This window comes from Schistocerca gregaria, chromosome X (genome assembly GCF_023897955.1).
Source record: "Schistocerca gregaria isolate iqSchGreg1 chromosome X, iqSchGreg1.2, whole genome shotgun sequence".
Taxonomy (NCBI): Eukaryota; Metazoa; Arthropoda; class Insecta; order Orthoptera; family Acrididae; genus Schistocerca; species Schistocerca gregaria.
In genome coordinates this window covers 616,464,505-616,490,697 of record NC_064931.1, presented here as the reverse complement: position 1 = coordinate 616,490,697, position 26,193 = coordinate 616,464,505, and the positions used below count along the sequence as shown (strand labels likewise).

Here is a 26,193-nt window from a genome sequence, read left to right as displayed (position 1 = left end):
CTCACGAAAATGTGCTTAGAATATAAATAGCTCATCCTAAAAAAAGTGGTATGAGCCAATCGCAAGCGAAACTGCGTGTGTCACCACGAGAGACAATTGGATGATAACCCACTCAAGGTCTAAGAAAATAACTTTAATAACGTGAAGAAACAAAAATACGCCGAACACAGCAAATATTGCTAATCTTTTGATGTGTACTTGGTTTGGCATTGTAAGCTCTATGTGAAAAGGACAATCTATTTTGTGAGACTATTACGTCAAAAACCACAAGTAACGTCACACTGGCATCATTTCATCATCCGACTTCATTCTGTACTATACAGCCAACTTTTCTGCTCCGACGTACAAGCCTATGTTACAATATACTTGGCAAAAGACAGTTTATTGCAATGATATACCAATATCATCCTTTGAAAATGTAATTATTTTGGCGTTTAATACTGGACTGCTTGAATGCAGAAGCGATGTTGAATGTGAAAAAATGGCCGTGCGTATTGTTCTTTTTATCTTTGCTTTGACCACTTCGTTGAAATCCTTCTGCTACACATTGAAGGTTGAACAGCTGTGCAACAGTATCAGTTCAGTAGAAAAGGTTTGTTCTTCTGACAGCGTTATTACTTTAAGTAGATTGAAATATAGTAATAAATAATAATACTGAATATGTGTGCCCTTTGTTCTTTTATATCGATATTTTGTTCCTTCCCATTACTAATTTACCTCCGTTTAACCTTGTGTAGGTGATCACTGAAATACCACTCGATGTAAGACGCGCAGTTTTCCGTGCGACTAGTTCATATCACTGTTTTTGGCACGAGCGATTTACACTACTGGCCATTAAAATTTCTGCACCACGAAGATGACGTGCTACAGGCGCGAAATTTAACCGACAGGAAGAAGATGCTGTGATATGCAAATGATTAGCTTTTCAGAGCATTCACACAAGGTTGGCGCCGGTGGCGACACCTACAACGTGCTGACGTGAGGAAAATTTCCAACCCATTTCTCATACGCAAACAGCAGTTGACCGGCGTCGCCTGGTGAAACGTTGTTGTGATGCCTCGTGTAAGGAGGAGAAATGCGTACCATCACGCTTCCGATTTTGATAAAGGTCGGATTGTAGCCTATCGCGATTGCGATAGGCTACAATCGTTTCGCGACATTGCTGCTCGCGTTGGTCGAGATCCAATGACTGTTAGCAGAATATGGAATCGGTGGGTTCAGGAAGGTAATACGGAACGCCGTGCTGTATCCCAACGGCCTCGTATCACTAGTATTCGAGATGACAGGCATCTTATCCGTATGGCTGTAACGGATCGTGCAGCCACGTCTCGATCCCTGAGCCAACAGATGGGGACGTTTGCAAGACAACAACCATCTGCACGAACAGTTCGACGACGTTTGCACCAGCATGAACTAGCAGCTCGGAGACCATGGGTGCGGTTACCCTTGACGCTACATCACAGACAGGAGCGCTTGCGATGGTGTACTCAACGACGAACCTGGGTGCACGAATGGCAAAACGTCATTTTTTCGGATGAATCCAGCTTCTGTTTACAACATCACGATGGTCGCATCCGTGTTTGGTGACATCGTGGTGGACGCACAATTGAAGCGTGTATTCGTCATCGCCATACTGGCGTATCACCCGGCGTGATGGTATGGGCTGCCATTGGTTACACGTCTCGGTCACCTCTTGTGCGCATTGACTGCGCTTTGAACAGTGGACGTAAAATTTCAGATGTGTTACGACCCGTAGCTCTACCCTTCATTCGATCCCTGCGAAACCCTACATTTCAGCAGGATAATGCACGACAGCATGTTGCAGGTCCTGTACGGGCCTTTCTAGATACAGAAAATGTTCGACTGCTGTCCTGGCCAGCACATTCTCAAGATCTCTCACCAATTGAAAACGTCTGGTCAATGGTGGCCGAACAACTGGCTCATCACAATACGTCGGTCACTGCACTTGATGAACTGTGGTATCGTGCTGAAGCTGCCTGGGCAGCTGTACCTGTACACGCCATCCAAGCTCTGTTTGACTCAATGCCCAGGCGTATCAAGGCCGTTATTACGGCAGAGGTGGTTGTTCTAGGTACTGATTTCTCAGGAACTATGCACCCAAATTGCGTGAAAATGTAATCACATGTCAGTTCTAGTATAATATATTTTTCCAATAAATACCCGTTTATCATCTGCATTTCTTCTTGGTGTAGCAATTTTAATGGCCAGTAGTGTACATTCTGAGCGTATCTGTATGTGGTTCTGAGTGTTCGAGGCCACGCTCTTCCCTTGTCAGTCCACAAGAACTGAAAGTCCTTCGTGAATTGGTCTTGTTCTGAGGTGTTGAACTCGGACTCCTCTGTCTCGTAAAGGGAAAAAACGAAGTGGTCAAGCTGGCATCTCACGACCCGTGAAACAATCTTAACATGACAGACAGAGCTGCTAAAACTAAGATTAGTTCATATGGGCCAAGAACGCTGTTTTCTTGGGCGGCGGTGTTGGATCTCTGCCGAACAGGACGTTCTTCGTCACACACACACACACACACACACACACACACACACACACACACACACACACACACATACACACAGAGAGAGAGAGAGAGATAGAGAGAGAGAGAGAGAGAGAGAGAGACTACTGCACTCGCATAGGCGCTGTACGGCAACGGTGCTTGCAATGAAACACTACTCGTGGCCACTGTTTACTGACAAAGCTACAATGAGACGTTGATGTGCTACACAAAACTAACCGGAGGAGTTCGAAAACTTACGCGTCTTCCTGTGACTGTCCATCTAATCAAGAATTTATTTTCCAGTCAGACTTCAATTAGTTAAAAAACTACATTTTGAACGTCACCTAAAAATCACAACATGAATCACTTTGACAAGATCAGGAGGGGCATTGGTCTCTTTATTTCGATAAAGCACGGAAAACGTTAATCAGCGTCATTATACAAGGATCTGAATTCGATTCATTTTAACCACGGGAACATGATTAACTGCAATACTACCACGCTATTAGTATGTCGCAGTTGTTATGAACAGAGATGTTACAGTTAGCTTGATACCCATTAACAGAAAAAAAAAATTGAAAAACTATGGGTGAAATGACTTGCCTAAAAGTTAGAAATAAAATACCGGGTGATCAAAAAGTCAGAATAAATTTGAAAAGTGAATAAATCACGGAATAATGTAGATAGAGAGGTACAAAGTGACACACATGCTTCGAATGACATGGGGTTTTATTAGAACCAAAAAATACAAACGTTCAAAAAATGTCCGACAGATGGCGCTTCATCTGACCACAATAGCAATAATTATCATAAGAAAGTAAGACAAAGCAAAGATGATGTTCTTTACACGAAATGCTCAATATGTCCACCATCATTCCTCAACAACAGCTGTAGTCGAGGAATAACGTTGTGAATAGCACTGTAAAGCATGTCCGCTGTTATGGTGAGGCATTGGCGTCGGATGTTGTCTTTCAGCATCCCTAGAGACGTCGGTCGATCACGATACGCTTGCGACTTCAGGTAACCCCAAAGCCAATAATCGCACGGACTGAGAGGTCTGGGGACCTGGGAGGCCAAGCATGACGAAAGTGGCGGCTGCGCACACGATCATCACCAAGCGACGCGCGCAAGAGATGTTTCACGCGTCTAGCAATAATTTTTTTTTGTTCTATTAAAACCCCATGTCATTCCAAGCATGTGTGTCAATTTTTACCTCTCTATCTACATTATTCCGTGGTTTATTAAGTTTTCAAATTTATACTGACTTTTTGATTACCCGGTAGATTAGAGAAACATTTAAAACACGTCATTTGCTGTAAATGATTTCGGGCATCATTCAAACACGCATCAAATGTTTCTCTAATCAAATTTAAATGGCTCTAAGCACTATGGGACATAACATCTGAGGAGGTCATCAGTCCCCTAGATTTAGAACTACTTAAGCCTAACTAACCTAAGGACATCACACACAGCCATGCCCGAGGCAGGATTCGAACCTGCAACCGTAGCAGCAGCGCGGTTCCAGACTGTAGCGCCTACAACCGCTCGGCCACCCCGGCCGGCAGTGAACTCTTATTTTGATCATAATTGACTTGTGAATATTCAACCCTGTCACACATTTCCATACCCTACGAAATCCCCAGAATGGTCAACAATCTTGCTTATCAGGAGATAAAGTAATAGATTCTCGTGTATTCCTCACCATTAATAAAACCGATTATTTGATGTGAACTGCGTCTACGTATGTTCGCACCATATTCGTAGCATCCCTCTACTGGGCCATCTTAGTAAAGAATGTATGCTACAAGAAACGTATGACATTGTACGCCAGGTAAACGAATGTGGTTTGCAAAAATTAAGTAAATTACTAGCCCCCTCCCAGTCCTCTTTCAAGTGCACGGGGAAAAGAAATTCTGTAGTTATTTGGGAAAAGGTGGGTCTACTAAAGTAATGGCAAATTCGACAATCAAAACTGGTTGAGGATATAATCGGAAAAGGTAGCGCCTATCTGGATTAGATTAAATCGCAACGAATAGACGACTTTTGACCTCTAAGATTTTTTAGTGAATGTTGATGTAGTATTTTGTGCATTATGTCTGAATCCGACTTGCAATGTCAGTCTCCATTCACTGCATGTTCACTGGTACACAGCTCACAAGTAAATCAAAATGATATTTCCTGCCAACTTGACTTGGTCAAAATGACAGCTGCAAGGGTATGATGTCATGGTTCATCAACACACATTACTTTCAGAGTTTCTATAAATTTGTAATTTCATTTTATTCTAATCAGTTTCCGAGTCATTTTGATGCAGAAATATATTGGCCTCCTTAAAAAATTGTGAAATCTTTTGTGTCGGACATATTTCTTGTAAAACAGAATGAAACGTTGTTCGCTCTTTTTTTTAGGAATGCTTATAATCTACGGCGAAGGAGCATTGCTACATTGGCGAACCTGTTCCTGGCTGAGTATGATATACATAATTGTACCAATAATTCTCATATGGACGTGCATTCCCGAGAGCCCAGTCTGGCTCATTGCAAGAGGAAGAGTTGACGAAGCAGAGGCATCACTCAAATGGTTTGGTGGCAAAAACGTAAGTTCAGTACTTGCTATTGAATTGAATCTCTTGTGCTATTTTTAACCATTTTAGATGCTAAGATTAAAGAGATGACTCTTTTGGTTGCTACTTTTAGTTCATTTTCCAGACGAGATCGAAGGCTGAGAAATGGTCAAACGCAGAGCTGTGTTTTATTCTTATAGCATGCTTAAATTTTTCATCATGGCTGCGTGGTCAGCGATCGTTTACAAATTAAAGCAATTGCTTGAATTTTAACTTATAGCATGCTCTGAGTATTTAAATATTACGACCTGGTATCTTCGAAGCAGCTCTCACGCATAAAGAATTTGATTACAGTGTCAATTAAAGACTGTCATACACTCCTTGCAGAGATAGGAGCTCTTAGAATGCTATGCCTCTTCTTTCTATAATCGTCTTCAGATGAGATGCAGAACGTCATATGAGGCCTGAGCGTTGTCTCTAAGCAGCCCTGGAAGACAGTCAGTATAGATGTCAGTGAATAAACGTTGAACACGCACTAGTGTGGAAAATTATGGCCGAAAGTACTTTTCTCTGCCACGAAACATAGCTCGATAAAACTTTCACAATATATAGAAAGAACTGCTGCACTATAGTACAGAAGGAAACTGAAAGAAATACCCAATGAGACGAACGGAAGCGATACTTTTGCTCCAAGAAATTACACTACTGCCCATTACAAGTGCTACACCACGAAGATGACGTGCTACAGGCGCGAAATTTAACCGGCAGGAAGAAGATGCTGTGATATGCGAATGATCAGCTTTTCAGAGCATTCACACAGGGTTGGCGCCGGTGGCGACATCTACAACGTGCTGACGTGATGAAGTTTCCAACCAATTTCTCATACACAAACAGAACTTGACCGGCGTTGCCTGGTGAAATGTTGTGATACCACGTGTAAGGAGGAGAAATGTGTACCATCACGTTTCCGACTTTGATAAAGGTCGGATTGAAGCCTATCACGGTTGCGGTTTATCGTATCGCGACATTGCTGCTCGCATTGGTCGAGATCCAATGACTGTTAGCAGAATATGGAATGGGTGGGTTCAGGAGAGTAATACGGAACGCCGTGCTGGATCCCAACGGCCTCGTATTACTAGCAGTCGAGATGACAGGCATCTTATCCGCATCGCTCTAACGGATCGTGCAGCTACGTCTCGATCCCTGAGTCAACAGATGTGGACGTTTGCAAAGACAACAACCATCTGCACGAACAGTGCGACGACTTTTGCAGCAGCATGGACTATCAGCTCGGAGACCATGGCTACGGTTACCCTTGACGCTGCATCACAGACAGGAGCGCCTGCGATGGTGTACTCAACGACGAACCTGGGTGCACGAATGGCAAAACGTCATTTTTTCGGATGAATTCAGGTTCTGTTTACAGCATCACGATGATTGCATCTGTGTTTGGCGACATCGCGGTGAACGCACTTTGGACGCGAGTATTCGTCATCGCCATACTGGCGTATCACCCGGCGTGGTGGCATGGGCTGCCATTGGTTACTCGTGTCGGTCACCTCTTGTTCGCATTGACGGCACTTTGAACAGTGGACGTTACATTTCAGATGTGTTACGACCCATGGCTCTACCCTTCATTCGATCCCTGCGAAACCTTACACTTCAGCAGGATAATGTACAACCGCATGTTGCAGGTCCTGTACGGTCCTTTCTGGATACAGAAAATGTTCGACTGCTGCCCTGGCCAGCACATTCTCCAGATCTCTCACCAATTGAAAACGTCTAGTCAATGGTGGGCGAGCAACTGGCTCGTCACAATACACCAGTCACTACACTTGATAAACTATGGTATCGTGTTGAAGCTGCATGGGTAGCGGTACCTGTACGCACCATCCAAGCGCAGTTTGACTCAATGTCCAGGCGTATCAGGGCCTTTATTACGGCCAGAGGTGGTTGTTCTGGATGCCGATTACTCAGGGTCTATGCAAATGGAATCACATGTCAATTCTAGTATAATATATTTGTCCAATGAATACCCGTTTATCATTTGCATTTCTTCTTGGTGTAGCAATTTTAATGGCCAGCAGTATAGTTACACTGAAGTCGCCGCGATCTATGATGATCCGCTGGACATTAGAAAAGGTGGGACATGGTCCTTCATTGGATGTGTGACCACTGTAGGCGGCAATTCATGCTTTTCAACATCCTCCCATTCGGTCCACCAGGTTGGTAAGGAGTTCCATTTCTCCAGCAACGCGTTTCACAACCGCTGGACACTCATTATGCATCTGCACGTGCTGCAATACGTCACCCCCAATACGTCACACGTACTCTATGAGATTTAAGTCGGCGGAATAGGCAGCCCAGTCTATTCGCTGAATATCCTCTTGTTCCAAGAACTCCTCCACCTGCTCTGTTCCATGCGGCCGTGCATTATCGTCCATAAAAATGAAGTCGGGGCCAAGTGCACCCCTGAGAAAACACACTTGGGGAAGGAGTACAGTGTCATAATAACGATGTCCGGTGATTGTACCGTGTTCAAAGATGTGGAAGTCAGTACGCCCAAGCAACATTTTGCCTCCCGACACAACTGGATCACCAAAACGATCACCTTCGACTATGTTCCTGGTTGCATTACGTGTTCCCACCTTTCGCCATATGAGGGGGACGTCCAGAATAACTACTCAGGCTGAATCTGCTCTCATTCAAGAACCGCACGTGATCGCACACTTAGTTGGACCAGTCTCTATGCTCTTGGCACCATCGCAAACGGTACCGCCGATCTGCAGGTGTCAACGGAACACGGTGTACTGACCGTCCGGCAAAAAGACCAACCCCATGCAGTCGCCGTGCCACTGTGGAGCACGAGTTCGCGTGCCTTGCAGTGCTGCTAAACGTGGCTGCAATTGCACCCGCTGCTTCAACTAAGTCCCTTCCTGCCTCTTCAACAAGGCAGCGCAACACCAAACTCCTGGGCTACACACGCCGCACTTTGTCCTTCTCCCAGTTTCCCGATGATTCTTTTCCGTGAGAAGTCATCCAAATGTCTCCGGGTCATGTTGTAATGAAAAACACCACTACAGTGCACCTTAACTGCTCGCTAATTGACATACACAGTCTTTTTCCCGTTCCTTCAACGGTCTCGTGCAGCGGAGCCAGCCCCATTTGACGCTGTACTTAGCTAACCTCACGCCATATTACGTCCAGCCTTCTGTGCTCGACTGAGATACCTCTCTCAGGATGCTACCACACTTTCGTTCATTTCCAGCGAGTTATCGATATTATACCGACTCTGTCGGCGGCCGGTGTGGGCATGCGGTTCTAGGCGCTTCAGTCTGGAACCGCGCGGCCGATACGGTCGCAGGTTCGAATCCTGCCTCGGGCATGGATGTGTGCGCTGTCCTTACGTTAGTTAGGTTTAAGTAGTTCTAAGTCCTAGGGGACTGATGACCTCAGATGTTAAGTCCCATAGTGCTCAGAGCCATTTGAACCGATCTCTGCCGCTGTTTTTGTAAGTATACTTTTTGCGTTTGTTTTTACGAGTCTGGTAGCATCTGTGAAGCAGCGTGACCTTGCTAGGACTTTGTCGGTCTTTGGTAGCGTCTACATTCGGAACCCTCGAATACAAGCAACAATACCAACACTTTTAGCACTATGTTAAGCTATAATGCCCTCTTTCACCTGACTGAATTTTAATTACCGAACTTTTTCTTAAGCGTTTAGTAGTCAAACTATTGGGTCGTTGTGTTTAGCAACAAAGTATTCGCCGCACTTCATTGCTTACCATCAATTATCATTTTGATAGTTTCTGTTTTTCACTAAATATAGAGATTGAATTCATGTCTGGAACAGGAAACTTGACTAAACTCACCTTGAGCAACTCCTCTTGAAATTCAGCTCTGTTACTTTGTATTTACGATCGCCACGTTCTGATGGAAAGAATTTTGATAGTAAAATCTGTACATTCAACTTCAACTTGGAACAGTATTTTCATTTATGTTTTATTAATGATTGAATTTGCGTTGGAGAACCAGAACCAAACAGACAAGATATTTATCGACACCCCTTCGTTACATCAGATCTTTTAAAAAACAATTAATGTCAATATTTGTCATATAAAAAAGGTTAATATACTCTTAAAATTTTAATAAATGATTTTATGCAAACAGATTTTACCCAAGCACTGCAACCAACCAACCGATGAAAGACGTGTAATGCTCTGTCTCAATGAATTGACCACAACACAGAAATTATTGTTGCTGCTGTTACATTCAGCACTGATAAATTTTGATGTGGGATTTTTTAAAAAATGAATCTGGTACTTGAAATAACACAGTCATAACCTTTAGACTTGAATGTCTCTATACTGGCAAAAAACACGCTCGTTCACAGTTGTTGTTGTTGTTGTTGTCATCAGTCCTGAGACTGGTTTGATGCAGCTCTCCATGCTACTCTATCCTGTGCAAGCTGCTTCATCTCCCAGTACCTACTGCAACCTACATCCTTCTGAATCTGCTTAGTGTACTCATCTCTCGGTCTCCCTCTACGATTTTTACCCTCCACGCTGCCCTCCAATGCTAAATTTGTGATCCCTTGATGCCTCAAAACATGTCCTACCAACCGATCCCTTCTTCTAGTCAAGTTGTGCCACAAACTTCTCTTCTCCCCAATCCTATTCAATACCTCCTCATTAGTTACGTGATCTATCCACCTTATCTTCAGTATTCTTCTGTAGCACCACATTTCGAAAGCTTCTATTCTCTTCTTGTCCAAACTAGTTATCGTCCATGTTTCACTTCCATACATGGCTACACTCCAAACAAATACTTTCAGAAACGACTTCCTGATACATAAATCTATATTCGATGTTAACAAATTTCTCTTCTTCAGAAACGCTTTCCTTGCCATTGCCAGTCTACATTTTATATCCTCTCTACTTCGACCATCATCAGTTATTTTACTTCCTAAATAGCAAAACTCCTTTACTACTTGAAGTGTCTCATTTCCTAATCTAATTCCCTCAGCATCACCCGATTTAATTTGACTACATTCCATTATCCTCGTTTTGCTTTTGTTAATGTTCATCTTATATCCTCCTTTCAAGACACTGTCCATTCCGTTCAACTGCTCTTCCAAGTCCTTTGCCGTCTCTGACAGAATTACAATGTCATCGGCGAACCTCAAAGTTTTTACTTCGTCTCCATGAATTTTAATACCTGCTCCAAATTTTTCTTTTGTTTCCTTTACTGCTTGCTCAATATACAGATTGAATAACATCGGGGAGAGGCTACAACCCTGTCTCACTCCTTTCCCAACCACTGCTTCCCTTTCATGCCCCTCGACTCTTATTACTGCCATCTGGTTTCTGTACAAATTATAAATAGCCTTTCGCTCCCTGTATTTTACCCCTGCCACCTTTAGAATTTGAAAAAGAGTATTCCAGTCAACATTGTCAAAAGCTTTCTCTAAGTCTACAAATGCTAGAAACGTAGGTTTGCCTTTTCTTAATCTTTCTTCTAAGATAAGTCGTAAGGTCAGTATTGCCTCACGTGTTCCAACATTTCGACGGAATCCAAACTGATCCTCCCCGAGGTCTGCATCTACCAGTTTTTCCATTCGTCTATAAAGAATTCGCGTTAGTATTTTGCAGCCGTGGCTTATTAAACTGATAGTTCGGTAATTTTCACATCTGTCAGCACCTGCTTTCTTTGGGATTGGAATTATTATATTCTTCTTGAAGTCTGAGGGTATTTCGCCTGTCTCATACATCTTGCTCACCAGCTGGTAGAGTTTTGTCATGACTGGCTCTCCCAAGGACGTCAGTAGTTCTAATGGAATGTTGTCTACTCCGGGGGCCTTGTTTCGACTCAGGTCTTTCAGTGCTCTGTCAAACTCTTCACGCAGTATCGTATCTCCCATTTCGTCTTCATCTACATCCTCTTCTATTTCCATAATATTGTCCTCAAGTACATCGCCCTTGTATAAACCTTCTATATACTCCTTCCACCTTTCTGCCTTCCCTTCTTTGCTTAGAACTGGGCTGCCATCTGAGCTCTTGATATTCATACACGTGGTTCTCTTCTCTCCAAAGGTCTCTTTAATTTTCCTGTAGGCAGTATCTATCTTACCCCTAGTGAGATAAGCTTCTACATCCTTACATTTGTCCTCTAGCCATCCCTGTTTAGCCACTTTGCACTTCCTGTCGATCGCATTTTTGAGACGTTTGTATTCCTTTTTGCCTGCTTCATTTACTGCATTTTTATATTTTCTCCTTTCATCAATTAAATTCAATATTTCTTCTGTTACCCAAGGATTTCTAGCAGCCCTCGTGTTTGTACCTACTTTATCCTCTGCTGCCTTCACTACTACATCCCTCAGAGCTACCCATTCTTCTTCTACTGTACTTCTTTCCCCTATTCCAGTCAATTGTTCCCTTATGCTCTCTCTGAAACTCTGTACAACCTCTGGTTCTTTCAGTTTATCCAGGTCCCATCTCCTTAATTTCCCACATTTTTGCAGTTTCTTCAGTTTTAATCTACAGGTCATAACCAATAGATTGTGGTCAGAGTCCACATCTGCCCCTGGAAATGTCTTACAACTTAAAACCTGGTTCCTAAATCTCTGTCTTACCATTATATAATCTATCTGATACCTTTTAGTATCTCCAGGGTTCTTCCACGTATACAACCTTCTTTCATGATTCTTAAACCAAGTGTTAGCTATGATTAAGTTGTGCTCCGTGCAAAATTCTACTAGGCGGCTTCCTCTTTCATTTCTTAGCCCCAATCCATATTCACCTACTATGTTTCCTTCTCTCCCTTTTCCTACACTCGAATTCCAGTCACCCATTACTATTAAATTTTCGTCTCCCTTCACTATCTGAATAATTTCTTTTATTTCATCGTACATTTCTTCAATTTCTTCATCATCTGCAGAGCTAGTTGGCATATAAACTTGTACTACTGTAGTAGGTGTGGGCTTCGTATCTATCTTGGCCACAATAATGCGTTCACTATGCTGTTTGTAGTAGCTTACCCGCATTCCTATTTTCCTATTCATTATTAAACCTACTCCTGCATTACCCCTATTTGATTTTGTGTTTATAACCCTGTAGTCACCTGACCAGAAGTCTTGTTCCTCCTGCCACCGAACTTCACTAATTCCCACTATATCTAACTTTAACCTATTCATTTCCCTTTTTAAATTTTCTAACCTACCTGCTCGATTAAGGGATCTGACATTCCACGCTCCGATCCGTAGAACGCCAGTTTTCTTTCTCCTGATAACGACATCCTCCTGAGTAGTCCCCGCCCGGAGATCCGAATGGGGGACTATTTTACCTCCGGAATGTTTTACCCAAGAGGATGCCATCATCATTTAATCATACAGTAAAGCTGCATGTCCTCGGGAAAAATTACGGCTGTAGTTTCCCCTTGCTTTCAGCCGTTCGCAGTACCAGCACAGCAAGGCCGTTTTGGTTAATGTTGCAAGGCCAGATCAGTCAATCATCCAGACTGTTGCCCCTGCAACTACTGAAAAGGCTGCTGCCCCTCTTCAGGAACCACACGTTTGTCTGGCCTCTCAACAGATACCCCTCCGTTGTGGTTGCACCTACGGTACGGCCATCTGTATCGCTGAGGCACGCAAGCCTCCCCACCAACGGCAAGGTCCATGGTTCATGGGGGGGGGGGGGGGGGGGGGTCGTTCACAGTATGGGTTGAAATCAGTCTGGCTGTCCTTTGGCAAGTATAACAAATAAATAGTTGGTAGCTTGCTTTGTTATGAGCAGTGCAGTTGAGGTTATAGTAGCAAAAAACTTCTGCAATTTCTTCGCGCCTATGGTTAAAATCCATATGACAATGGCGTCGTAATGGCTGCGGCAGTCTTTCATGCAAGTCTGACGTAATGTCCTCAATGACTGTAGTAATCTGCCTTCTCATTTCCGACAGTGTCGCTGGAAGTGGAGTGGTGCAAAACTTGTCCTTGACGAGACTCCGCAGGAAGGAAACATACACTAGGTTATAATATAGGTACACCACCTATTGTAGTACATGGAGTGTTGTTACACTCAACTGGGGTAAATAACAACTAGAGCGACAGCTAGATTGTAAAAAAAAAATTCCTCACAACCTTTCGCCGACAGTAACCGTGTCATTAAAATTACGTCACCTGTGGCCTCGAATTGTATTACGATTCCCCCGTAAATTGTAAAGACAGCCTTCTTTTCGGTAAGTACGAGAAAGCTTCAGAAAGTACAGAGGGTGGACAAAAGTAAGGAAACACCAAATACACAACATAATACCATTAATAATAGGGTATAGGAAAACCGTTGGCATTCAAAACAGCTTCCAGTCGTCACGGAATGGACAATAGCAGGTCCTATATAGTTTTCAAGGGAATCTTATACAATTGTGGATACGAAGATGGAGGCTGATATCTATCACGCACCGTTTTCTCCAAAGCAGACCGCAAAAGCCCTATAATATTGAAATCTGGAGACTGTGGTATCGAGGGGAGATGTGGCAGTTCATCCTTGTGATGACAAAACTAGTGCTGGTCGATCTGAGCTGTGTGAATAGGAACCCTGTCATCCTGCAAAACAGAATCACCACTGGGGAACAAAAATTGCATCATAAGATGGGCGTGATCCACCAAAATGATCACAATAATCTTGGCAGTAGTACCAATGGGGCCCATGGAACATGGCTGCCCAAATCATCACCGAACATCCGCCATCTTTAACTCTTGGGACGTTAACTCTGCCAGAAATTGGAAACAGTGTTAAATAAGACTCATCCGACAAAATGATTTTCTTCCATTGCTCCACAGCGCGATTGCGGTTTAACGTATCGCGACATTGCTGCTCGCGTTGGTCGAGATCCAATGACTGTTAGCAGAATACGGAATCGGTGGGTTCAGGAGGGTAATACGGAACGCCGTGGATCCCAACGGCCTTGTATCACCAGCAGTCGAGATGACAGGCATCTTATCCGCATGACTTTTAACGGATCGTGCAGCCACGTCTCGATCCCTGAGTCAACGGATGAAGACGTTTGCAAGACAACAACCATCTGCACGAACAGTTCGACGACGTTCGCAGCAGTATGGACTATCAGCTCGGAGATCATGGCTGCGGTTACCCTTGACGCTGCATCACTGACAGGAGCGCCTGCGATGGTGTACTCAACGACGAACCTGCGTGCACGAATGTCAAAACGTCATTTTTACGGATGAATCCAGGTTCTGTTTACAGCATCATGATGGGCGCATCCGTTTTTGGCGACACCGCGGTGAACGCACATTGGAAGCATGTATTCGTCATCGCCATACTGGCGTATCACCCGGCGTGATGGGATGGGCTGCCATTGTTACATCTCTCTGAAACCCTACATTTCAGCAGGATAATGCACGACCGTATGTTGCAGGTCCTGTACGGGCCTTTCTGTATACAGAAAATGTTCGACTGCTGCCCTGACCAGTACATTCTCCAGATCTCTCACCAAATGAAAACGTATGGTCAGTGATGGCCGAGCAACTGGCTCGTCACAATACGCCAGTCACAACTCTTGATGAACTGTGGTATTGTGTTGAAGCTGCATGGGCAGCTGTACCTGTACACGCCATCCAAGATCTGTTTGACTCAATGCCCAGGCTTATCAAGGCCGTTATTACGGCCAGAGGTGATTGTTCTGTGTACTGATTTCGCAGGATCTATGCACCCAAATTGCGTTAAAATGTAATCACATATCAGTTCTCGTATAATATATTTGTGTAATGAATACCCGTTTATCACCTGCATTTCTTCTTGGTGTAGAAATTTTTATGGCCAGTAGTGTATATTCGGTGTAAAAGGGCAGACGTTTGTGGAACCTCTTGTCCTGACGGCAGACAGCGGTTTGCCACGATGTTAACTCGCTACTATTTGATCAAGTCCTATACATGTCATGTCATGGAAGTTCTCTTAGAAGCGTCATTAAAACATCACAGAAAATATTTACAGTTCCCTTTAAAAAAAAAACAAAGTCAGTGTCTTAATTCTGCGACTATAAACGATAAAAATTACATGCAAACGTCAGGAAATTCGCCTTATAATCCGCTATGACTTGGCGAAAACCACACATCGATATATTTATTCATTATCGATATATCTTGAGTGGCTTGTCTTAGCTGCCTCACCCTCCATACACAAACCTTCCTCATGAATCAGTCTAACTGTTAATGAAAACCGTATCTAAAGACAGAAAAACCCGGCGATGTACTTCAACTTATAATATGTTCAGATACAAAATAAGCTCCTGTGATCTCATACACGCGATCAAATTGTCCACGCCCCCTAGCAATACAACGCTACCCTGTAATGTAGCATGATATACAACCGGCATATCCGGAGAACCACCAGTAAACCATCGACAGGCGTAGTTCGAAATACAATAGTGAGCCTCAGGTGTTCGCTCCGCTGATTTCGTCGCAGAAAAGCAGTGCCTTGAACCTGCAGGTGCTGTCATCGAATTCTTGGATCTGCAGGGGGTGCACCCCGCTACCATGCGGCACAATTGTAGTTGAATTGCACCTGTAGAAACGGAGAACCTAAAACGGCTTTCGGTGCCGGCTTTTGTCATCTAGACTCGATGCACACTGGCTAATGAAACAACGAGGTCGCGAACTAGCTGCACCAGGAGACCCCTACCGGCAACCACATGGATCGGCAAATAAACACTGGTGTTGAAAAATGTGAACTTTTAGTTTCAGTACGTAAGTTAAAATTCATACCAAGTTTCTGTCTTCCTTCATATTGAAGAAGTGGCCTTGAAAAATCGGATGAAACTTTTTGAAACAGCACATGAGTTCAGGGTTGAGCAACATGTTTAGTTCCAGTTAAATAGTAGTTAACACTGTCTGTCTGTAAAACGTAACCTTTCAATAGTCACGCTTTTGTCGCTTTCAATATTCGATGCGAATATATTTATAGAAAAATTGTTTGGTATTCATATGATTTAATTCGTAAGTTTTAATTCTTTCTAAAAATTCATTTTTTTCTCAAAACAAAGCGATGGTATCAATAAAAGGAGCATATGAAAGATAACACGAACCAATACATCACCCCAAAGCGAGCCTTTAAAGTAGCTTCAGCAGACCTTCTGAAGAGATCATCTCAGCACCTGTGGAATGCGACGAAGTGCTATAGCCAAAATATCAGGTCCGGAGCTGACAAAAAAAAATTAAAAAAAAAAAAAAAAAAAGACAAAACATTTTCAGTGTTTCTGGGAATACTGCGAAGACATATGTTTTGTAGTTGCCTTTACATTTATTCGTGGAGGAAAGGGGGAGGAGGAGATTAGTTTAACATCCCGTCGACAACGTGTTCATTAGCGACGGAGCACAATCCAGTGTGCTAACAACCACTGCGCTATCCCGCTCAGTACATTTATTCGTGTTATACTTCTTCTGGGCACAGTATGAGAACCCTCTGGAAGACATAAGACGTATTTACCGAATATTGGATCCCTACAGTGTTAATAAAAAAAGTGAGAGTTTAAAATTTTGAAAAATGTTGTACTCAAAATTAGTTCCATTGCGTGGCAAAGGTACTGATATATGTCAATTAGCTATAACAATAGTTACTGGCAAGTATGAATCTGGAAGATCGCTGATGAAATGAGTCGATTGAATCGTCTTAAATTTCTTTTCTTTAATCACACTAAAAAAACTTAGCCATCTGTCCAGTCACAATCTGGGCTAGCGCCTTAATAATATTTCCACAAAAATTAATGCGGAGACTCAGGTAAATACAGCAAAATTAATCGATCTTCCCTTTTTTTCCAGAAATCGCTACACAAGAGACAGCTAGCTGCGATGGTTAGATCGCAGGACATGCGGGCGCTCGCCGTTTCAAGCTTCCCCATGCGCATGAAGTCCTTCCTGAAACCCACTGGCTACAAGCCATTGGGAATCATGTTTGTGCTATTTATCGTTCAGCAGTTTTCAGGAATTTATATAACTTTGTTCTATGCAATCAACTTCTTCGAGGTAAGATAACATTGTATTTAAGGCACATACACGCTCATAAATTAATAAATGTATTCAAAGAAAGAGTTCTCGTCTTTAATATGTGGTCAAAAAGAAATGTGAAAAACTTGAAATTTGACTAAGAGAGGTGATAATTCTAAAGAAAAAATGAAGATAGTCAACAAGCAATTAAAATGACGGTGCTTTGAAGATTTTGTGATAATTATAACTCGCAATTCACGCTTATAATAACTAGCTAAAGAATACGTAGAAACAGGAAGTATTAATTCAACAGCTCAAGCCTGGATGAAGATATTTTGATTTGTCAGACACTATTTCTATTTCTAATGATTGTCAGTAAACTCATGTATTGAGCTCTAATTTCTTTGCTGTTCTCGTTGTGGTCATTTTGCGGTACGAAAATGGGAGAAGGTAATATGTTGCAAAATTATCTCTCGGAATTTCAACAGTAAACCTCACCGTGATGCACAATGCCTCTCTTGCAGCGTCTGTCACTGTGGAGTTTGTTGAGCATCTCCGTAACACTCTCGCGCCAGTTACCCGATACCATAACAAAACGCCCCGCTTTCCGTAGGACATTGTCTATCTCTTCGATTAATCAAACCTTTTAAGATTGCTAGACGATGAGCAACTCTCATGAATTGGTCTAACAGTTGTTTTGCAAGTTATTCCTTTCGTGGATAAATTAAATTTCCATAAGATTTTTCCAGTGAATCTCGACCTGGTATCCGCTTTTCCTAAAATTCGTTTTTTGTGCTCATTCCACATTAGGTCGCTCCTCATGGTTACTCCTAGATATTATACGCTAATTACTGTTTCCAGTGAATTGTCGCCAGTAATGTAATCGAACAACAATCGATCTCTCCGCCTTGGCTCTAAATTGTATCCATGCGTTGGTTCTCTCTCAGCAGCTATGTGCTACTTTTCGAAGTGAGAGATCATAACCCTAATTGTTCACCAACGAAATTCAAAAAGAAATTGACCAATACGGAAATTAGTTTCTACACGTTAAACTACATATTTTATAGCTTTAGCACGTATTAACTTTTAAAATAGGACCGGAAAATATTTCATGCACTATAAAGAAAGGCAATCCAACTTACATCATCTGCCCCAGGAGGCGCTCATGTAACTTGGATTGCCTATCTTAAGATACATTAAATATTTGCTGGTCCAGTTTATTTTTATCGTCCTCCAGACCATCGCAAGACACTGTAAACATATAGACCTAAACCACAACACAAATATTCACACGTATAGTCAAGACAGTAGAAAGATCAAATATGAACTTTGAATCAAAGACTATGTACAGTGTGATCAGAAACAGTCTGAAAAGCTTATAACGGTGTTGCATGGTAGGTTGTGCTAATAAATAACTGTTAAGAAAAAAATCGATACATTGCGCTGTTTCCGAGTTAATAAGCATTGAATTTTGCCAATCCGGCCGTTGTGTGTGAAAACTCAAGCAGCCTGCCAGATACAATTATTGTCAGTTGTTATCATAGTGTAGATGATAATGCACGAGACTGCTCAGCTTTCGACTCGGGTCCGATCCTTACTGCCGTCCTATGTCCAATTTTTGTATCTCGCTCTTGTTCGATCTTAGGAAACCAAACGACGATCGCGTTTGGCGACGCCGTCTCTGGCCGGATGCTTGAATTTGTGCGCACTACGTTCTCACTGGCTAACTTTAGTGCTAATTAATTAGCAAACTGCGCAACGTATCGAATTTTTTTCTTAATAATTATTTCTCAGTACAGCCCACCCTGGAACACATTTCAAAGCTTTTAGATTGTTTATGACCACCCTGTGCATTCGTAAGTAATTTAAGTAGAAATAGCAGCTGTGTAGCGAAATCATCTCTTCTGCCATTAACGTGAATGGAGTAGTTAGGAGTGCCACGTGACTTCCACGACGTTAGAAATGTTACCTGCAGTCGCCATGACAGCAGAGCGCAGAATCGGCCAAGACACACGTTCGAGTGCATATAACCAGATCACCGTCATGAGTTCCCGGCGCTTGGGACATTCCATCTCCATATGGGTCGTGCGGCTCTGGGATTTCATGTGCCACCGTGTCAAAGGTGTACCGGAACCATGAATAACTGGATTCGAAGAAAATTGATGCCAGACGCAACTGCAGGGGGCAACATCATTTTGAGGATAAGTTTCGTCAAGTGTAGTGGGTTGTAACAGTGGTGTCACCGCCAGACACCACACTTGCTAGGTGGTAGCCTTTAAATCGGCCGCGGTCCTGTAGTATACGTCGGACCCGCGTGTCGCCACTATCAATGATTGCAGACCGAGGCCGCCACACGGCAGGTCTAGAGAGACTTCCTAGCACTCGCCCCAGTTGTACAGCCGACTTTGCTAGTGATGGTTCACTGACTTCTACGCTCTCATTTGCCGAGACGATAGTTAGCACAGCCTTCAGCTACGTTATTTGCTACGACCTAGCAAGGCGCCAGTATCCGTACTATTGATATTGTGAATCATGTACCATAAAGAGCGACGTTCTCCATGAATGGGTTAAAGTTAAGTATTCCACCAGCTACGTCCGTTTTTCTCAATTCTAATTCCCTTCTCATGTTCCAGACCTCACGCCAGCCTGCGTGAGCTAAAACGCGTGCATTTCGGCCTCCTTTACTTACACGGTTGGCTCTCCTGCCAACCACAACAGTAACGTCGGATACTTGGGTAACAATTCAGCAAATAACTCGTCAGTAACTCAGTAACGACAAGCGGTGAGCAGACACACCATCAAGAAACACCTCGATACGGATAGGAATGACACTCGTATACCTCTGCTCACTCCATGTCACTGAGCACAAACTACGAGTATGTCGAAAACTACACGAGTGGATGTATCCAATTTGCCAAAAGAACACTGTTCATACGATACTGCAGTGCCTATGTTGTTCAGAATAGTGCATGCCCCTGTACGGGAATATACATAATGAATGTACAAGTTCTAACAACCCTACCACAACAAAGGTCAGCATTTAATAACGATTATGGTTTTGCTCATGCTGCTAAATACTGCATTTTCGGGCAACAACAGTCATATTATGTGGCAGGTGTCATTAGAGCACAGTTAATAAAGTCATTTCATGTAATAATAAAAAAAACTAGGCACTCATCTTTTTGCTTTTCCCACGCTGGTCTTGTCGTAAAATAGTGGCTCAATCGTAGAAAATCTAGGTGGTTATGATTCCAAGCTCGGATGCAAAGAGGCCTAGGTTTTATTCTGCTATATTCAAAAGTTTTGTAGATGCGCTTCTCAAACCTTCTTGGAGATTAAACCTTTCAAAGTTAGCACAATGGTGATGTAAAAAAATAATCAGCACTCCGAATTGAAGTTACACTTCCTTTTAATTGCTTTTATTGCAATATGACGTAAACACAAAACATCACTTCACAATACAAAACATACTTGAAAACATCTCTCTCACACTCACTGTTAAAGTTCACATTTTATAAGTGGACTACGTTATGCGTCTTTCCAACATGACCTCCAACACTTGGCTTTTTCAAGGTCCGACTCTCTAACAACTCAACAACTAACTATTGCTTACGCGCCCAAAAATCAGAGTTACAAGTACGTCAAAGATCATAGTGACAAAAGAAAGAATACACATAAGAATCATATCATTGCCATATAAACATATCGATGTATCACAAATGAAATTAAATCTGAATGTTGTCTCAGAAATATGTCAACTACTTTGCAGAAACACAGTAGAATATAGCTGGTATCGAGAGGTTCAGGTGAGGTGCCGTAATGGTTGCGTAATTCAAGTACCATTACAAAGTGCATATTGAGAAACATGGTTGACGACTTGTGGAAGTTTGGGTCTGGCCTTGAAACGATCTCGGATAGCCTAATGGTGAGGTGACCGTTCGAGATAAGCGGGAAATACAGGTTCGAATACCGATCCGGCACAAATTTTCATTGTAGTCATTCCACTTTATAGTTGATGGTTGTCCATATTCGCAGCTGCAAATAAATTTACACAAAATGAAATGGATCTCTTGCAGTGAATCCACCGTACCTTACCGGTGAACTATTCATGAATCTAAAGTCCGATCATGTGCAGCCTACAGTACCCCATAGGCGACCTTCATTAAAACAATGCTACTATTGTTGTAGTCTTCGGTCCACAGTTCTCCATTCTAGTTTAATCTGTGCAAGCCTTGCCATCTCTACATAACTACAACACACATCCATTTCAACGTACTGTTGAAGGCTTGGCCTTCTACAAATTTGCTCTCCACACGTCCTTCCATTAACAAATTGACTATTTCTTGATACCTCAGGTTGTGTCCTAACAGCCGATCACTACTTTTAGTCAAGTTGTGCCATAAACTTATTTTTCCCCAACGTGATTCAGTACTTCCTCATTTATTATTCCTGCTAGCTATCTAATCATCAGCATTCCTCTGCAACACTACATTTCAAAAACTTCTGTTCTCGCCTTGATTGACTGAGTGATTGATTTGGGGGGAGGGGACCAAACAGCGAGGTCAACAGTCCCTTTGGAATAGGGAAGGATGAGAAAGGAAGTCGGCCGTCCTGCTTCAAAGAAACCATACCGGCAGTTGTCTCAAGCGATTTAGGGAAATAACGGAAAGCCGAAATCAGAATGGCCAGACGTGGGCTTGAGTCGTCGTCCTCCCGAATGCGAGGCCAGTGTACTAACAGCTGCACAATCTCACTTGGTTTTCTCATCTTGTCTGAACTGCTTATCGTCCATATTTCACTCCTGCGCAAGACTACATTCCAGACAAATATGCCCAGAAAAAACTCTTTATCTTTTAATTCATACTATATGTTAACAAATGCCTCTTTTTCAGAAATGCTTTTCTTGCCATAGCCAGTCGGCATTTCATATTCTCTCTACTGCGGCCATTATCAGTTATTTTACTGCCCAGTTCCACCGGCATCATCTGCTTTAATTCGATACCACTACAATTTACTGGTTTTTCTCTTGTTTAAGCTCATCGCACAACCGCTTTTGAAGACATCTGCTCCGTCCAACAGGTTTTTCAAGCACTTTGTATGAACAGACTGACTTACTATGTTATTGGCAAACCTCAAAGTTTTTATTTCTTCTTTCTCAACTTAAGCCCCCTTTCAGACTTCTCCTTTGTTTCCTTTACTGCTTGCTTAATTTGTGCCTTGAATAACATCGGGCAGACGCTACAACCTTGTCACACTCCTTCCTCAATTAATGCTGTCCTTTGGCTCTTACAACTGCAGTCTTTTTAGAATTATTCAAGATCTTACATGGTGCTTGAACGGTTATTAAGCGTAGTGTAGGATGTTGTAGAAATTTCATGACATTTCCATAAGAAGCTGTTCTTCATAGTTAGGTGTCAGGTGCTGATAGGATAGCACATCTCACTCTGCAAACCACTGTGAAGTGCATACTTCCCATTGAACTGTTGTTTGGTTTCTTCGCGTTCCATTCGCGTATGGAGTGCGGGAAGAATGATTACATCAAGCGCGGGAATTGATTAATCTTGTCTTTGTGGTATCTGTGTGAGCGATACGTAGTGTGTTCCTAAATTCCTCATTTAATACTGGTTCTTAAAATTGTGCAAGTACGCTTTTGCGGAATAGATAGCGTCTATCTTCAAGTGAGCAGCAGTGTAGGATTTTCATGATTTTCGTGACATTCTCCCGTGGGTCAACAAACCTGTCAGCATTACTGCTTCCCTTCCTTGCATACGTTCAATATCCCTTCTTACACACTCGAAAAATATTCTAAGATGGACTGTACGAGAGTTTCGTAAACATCTCCTTTGTATACTAACTGCATATTCTCAGTAACCTAACAATTAACCGATGACTGCCACCTACTTTACCTAAGACTTTGCCTCGACCCAGTAATCCCGTGAATTGTGACAAGTGGGTATTTGTATCAGCTGTTTCATTCCAGCTGTGACTCGTCGATATTGGAGTTTCAAGATACATTGTTTTCGCGATTTATGAAGTTCACGGGTGTACATTTCTGAACATTAAAACAATATTTGCACCACTATGAAGCCTTATCTAGAACTGACTGAACATTATTGTAGCTTTCCTTTCAGTTGAGGGCTATTTTTTTTTAACCTCCTATTGGTCGTGTCATTAAAATAACAGTGAAAATCCAATGAATCTTGGCACAGGTGTGTCGCGCAGGGTCTCTAGTATGCCTATCGATAGCGTCATGTCGCACTATTCAGTTCTGAGATCACAGTGAGCTCGCGGAAATACACACAACTTTTAGTGTCACCCACCAAGTTCGAAGTGTCTACTTAGGTGTTCCTCCTGATTTCACGCAGCCCACATAACGTAGCTGTCATGCATTTCCTTCACACTGCAGGTGCAATAACGAAGCTCCTGCAGCGTTTTCGACGGGAAGTGTCTCAGATGAGCCGCTAGCAATGAGAACAGCATTGTGGCACCAACAGCGAACTACAGACACGTATAGGTAACTGGTGGAAAGCACAGGCGGCTGCCTTCTACGACGAGGGTATTGCAAAAAGTTTGTGCCACGCTACTACAAATGTCTCAATCAGAGCGGCGACTATTTGGAGAAGTAGCTGGCAGGTGTAGCTAAATGTTGCAAATCAAACCTTTTTTTTATTTTCACTGTGGTTTCCTTTTCACAGTCGATCTGAGATTGAAAAAAAATATCCTTCTTACATCTACATCAACTACAAAAAAAAAAAAAGTGTGAGGTTACTACACTGAAGAGCCAAACAAATTGGTACACCTGCATAATATCGTGTAGGGCCCCCGCGAGGGCCCAGAAGTTCCACAACACGACGTGGCATGGGCTCAAATAATGCCTGAAGTAGTGCTGGAGGGAACTGACACCGTGAATCCTGCAGGACTGTCCATAAATCCGTAACAGTACAAGGGAGTGGAGGTTTCCTCTGAACAGCACATTGCAAGGCATCCCAGACATGCTCAATAATGTTCATGTTTGGGGACTTTGACGGCCAGCGGAAGTGCTTGAACTCAAAAGAGTGTTCCTGGAGTCGCTCTGTAGTAATTATGGACATGTGGGATACCGCATTGTCCTGCTGGAATTGCCCAGTTTCGTCTGAATGCACAATGGACATGACTGGATGAAGGTGATCAGACAGGATACCTACGTATGTGTAACCTGCCACAGTCGCATCTAGACTTATCAGGGGTCCCATATCACTCCAACTACACACGCCCCACACCATTACAGAGCCTCCATCGGCTTGAACAGGATCCATGGATTCGATATCCGTACGCGTCCATCCGCTCCATACAACTTGAAAGGAGAGTCGTCTGACCAGGCAACATGTTGCCACTTATCAACAGTCCAGTGTTGGTATTGACGGGTCGAGGCGACACGTAAAGCATTGTGTCGTGCAGTCATCAAGGGTACACGAGTGGACCTTCGGCTCCGAAAGCTCATATCGATGATGTTTCGTTGAATGGTTCGCATGCTGACACTTGTTGATGGCCCAGCATTGAATTTTGCAGCAGTTTGCGGAAGGGTTGCACTTCTGTCACGTTGAACGATTCTCTTCAGTCGTCGTTGGTCCTTTCTTGCAGGACCTTTTTATGGCCACAGCGATGTCGTAGATTTGATGTTTTGCCGGATTTCTGATATTCACGGTACACTCGTGAAATGGTCATATGGAAAAATCCCCTCTTCATCACTACCTCGGAGATGCTGTGTTCCATCGCTCGTGCGCCGACTATGACAGCTCGTTCAAACTCGCTTAAATCTTGATAACCTGCAATCGCAGCAGCTGTAACAGCTCTAACAACTGCGTCAGACACTTGTTGTCTTAGTTAGGCGTTGCCGACCGCAGAACCGTATTGTGCCTGTTTATATATCTCTGTATTTGAATACGGGTGCGTATACCAGTTGCTTTGGTGCTTCAGTGTATTAATATCGTCCGCTGGATTTTTAATATATAACACGAACAGAAAGGATCCGAACTTCCCTGGGGCACTACTGAAGCTATTTCTACATGTGAAGATCACTCGCCATTCAAGATAGGATAACATGCTGCGTCCTTCCTGCCAATAGATCCTCAATGTAGTCACAAATTTCGTTATTATCGTTCGTGTGGTACTGAATGAAATGCTTTTCGGAAATCAAGAATTATTTCATCTACCTGTTTGCTTGATCAGTGGCTTTCAGGATATAATGTGAGAAATTTCACGAGCAGGGTTTTGCATAATCGATGGTTTCGGAATCCATGTTGGTTGACTTGGAGAATGTCATACTGACGGATATACTGATTATTTTCGAGTTCAGAATATGTCCTAAGATCCTACAATAGGTGAATGTCAGTGATATCGTAACCCAGATTTGTATGAAGAGACGCACGTAGATGCTGAATAAATCAAAGCACGTAAAGAAGCATTCAGAGTTCTCAGAATTTCTACATTCATCAGAATTTATACATGTTTATGTCTGTAAATATCAAACATCCCATTACACACAGTATGTGTACAAATTATTAGGTAGTTGACATTTTTAGATTTTAAACTAGGCCATGACACACCATGTTAACAAATCCAGACCATAAACGTAAAATGCTAAGACGCTTATTCCTTAAAACACTGATCTCAAATATAACTAAATTATAAATGATCATCCACACGTGATATGCAAAACTTATCCAGGTAAGGTACTGAAAAAAATTATTCGGCGACTGTTTTACAGTGGAGTCAGTTTAAGGAGAATTTATTGGTCTAACGGTAACGAAATATATTGGCACAGCTATGGAGAAAGCTAATGCTCACAAATTTTTTCCTGTACGGGTCGTATGAGGAATTATGAATGTTATCTCAAACGCACAGAGAAAGCTGGATAGCGCAATTACCGCGACTCTCATTATTTGCGTTAAGTAACAAAAACTGATAACAGTTTAAAACTTAAGTTATCAACAGTTGTTTGATTCTTGTTAGCAAAAATTATCTGAACCCTTCACAAATCGATTGATAATGTACTAAACAGCACGACGAGAGCTATGCTCCGAACACACTGTTTCCATACTATAAGTCTTATGTACACACTAAACTTTTGCCGGCCGCGGTGGTCTAG

At 42.6% G+C, this 26,193-nt stretch overlaps 1 protein-coding gene across 1 annotated transcript in view; it reads left to right on the top strand.

Moving 5' to 3' along the window:
• Nucleotides 1–26,193, top strand: part of LOC126298502 (facilitated trehalose transporter Tret1-2 homolog) — a 282,166-nt gene that overhangs the window by 226,989 nt on the left and 28,984 nt on the right. The window contains exons 6-7 of the mRNA XM_049989838.1: nt 4,924–5,111; nt 16,902–17,105. Of these exons, the coding sequence (XP_049845795.1) occupies nt 4,924–5,111; nt 16,902–17,105 (392 nt within the window). The remainder of the gene's footprint in view (nt 1–4,923; nt 5,112–16,901; nt 17,106–26,193) is intronic.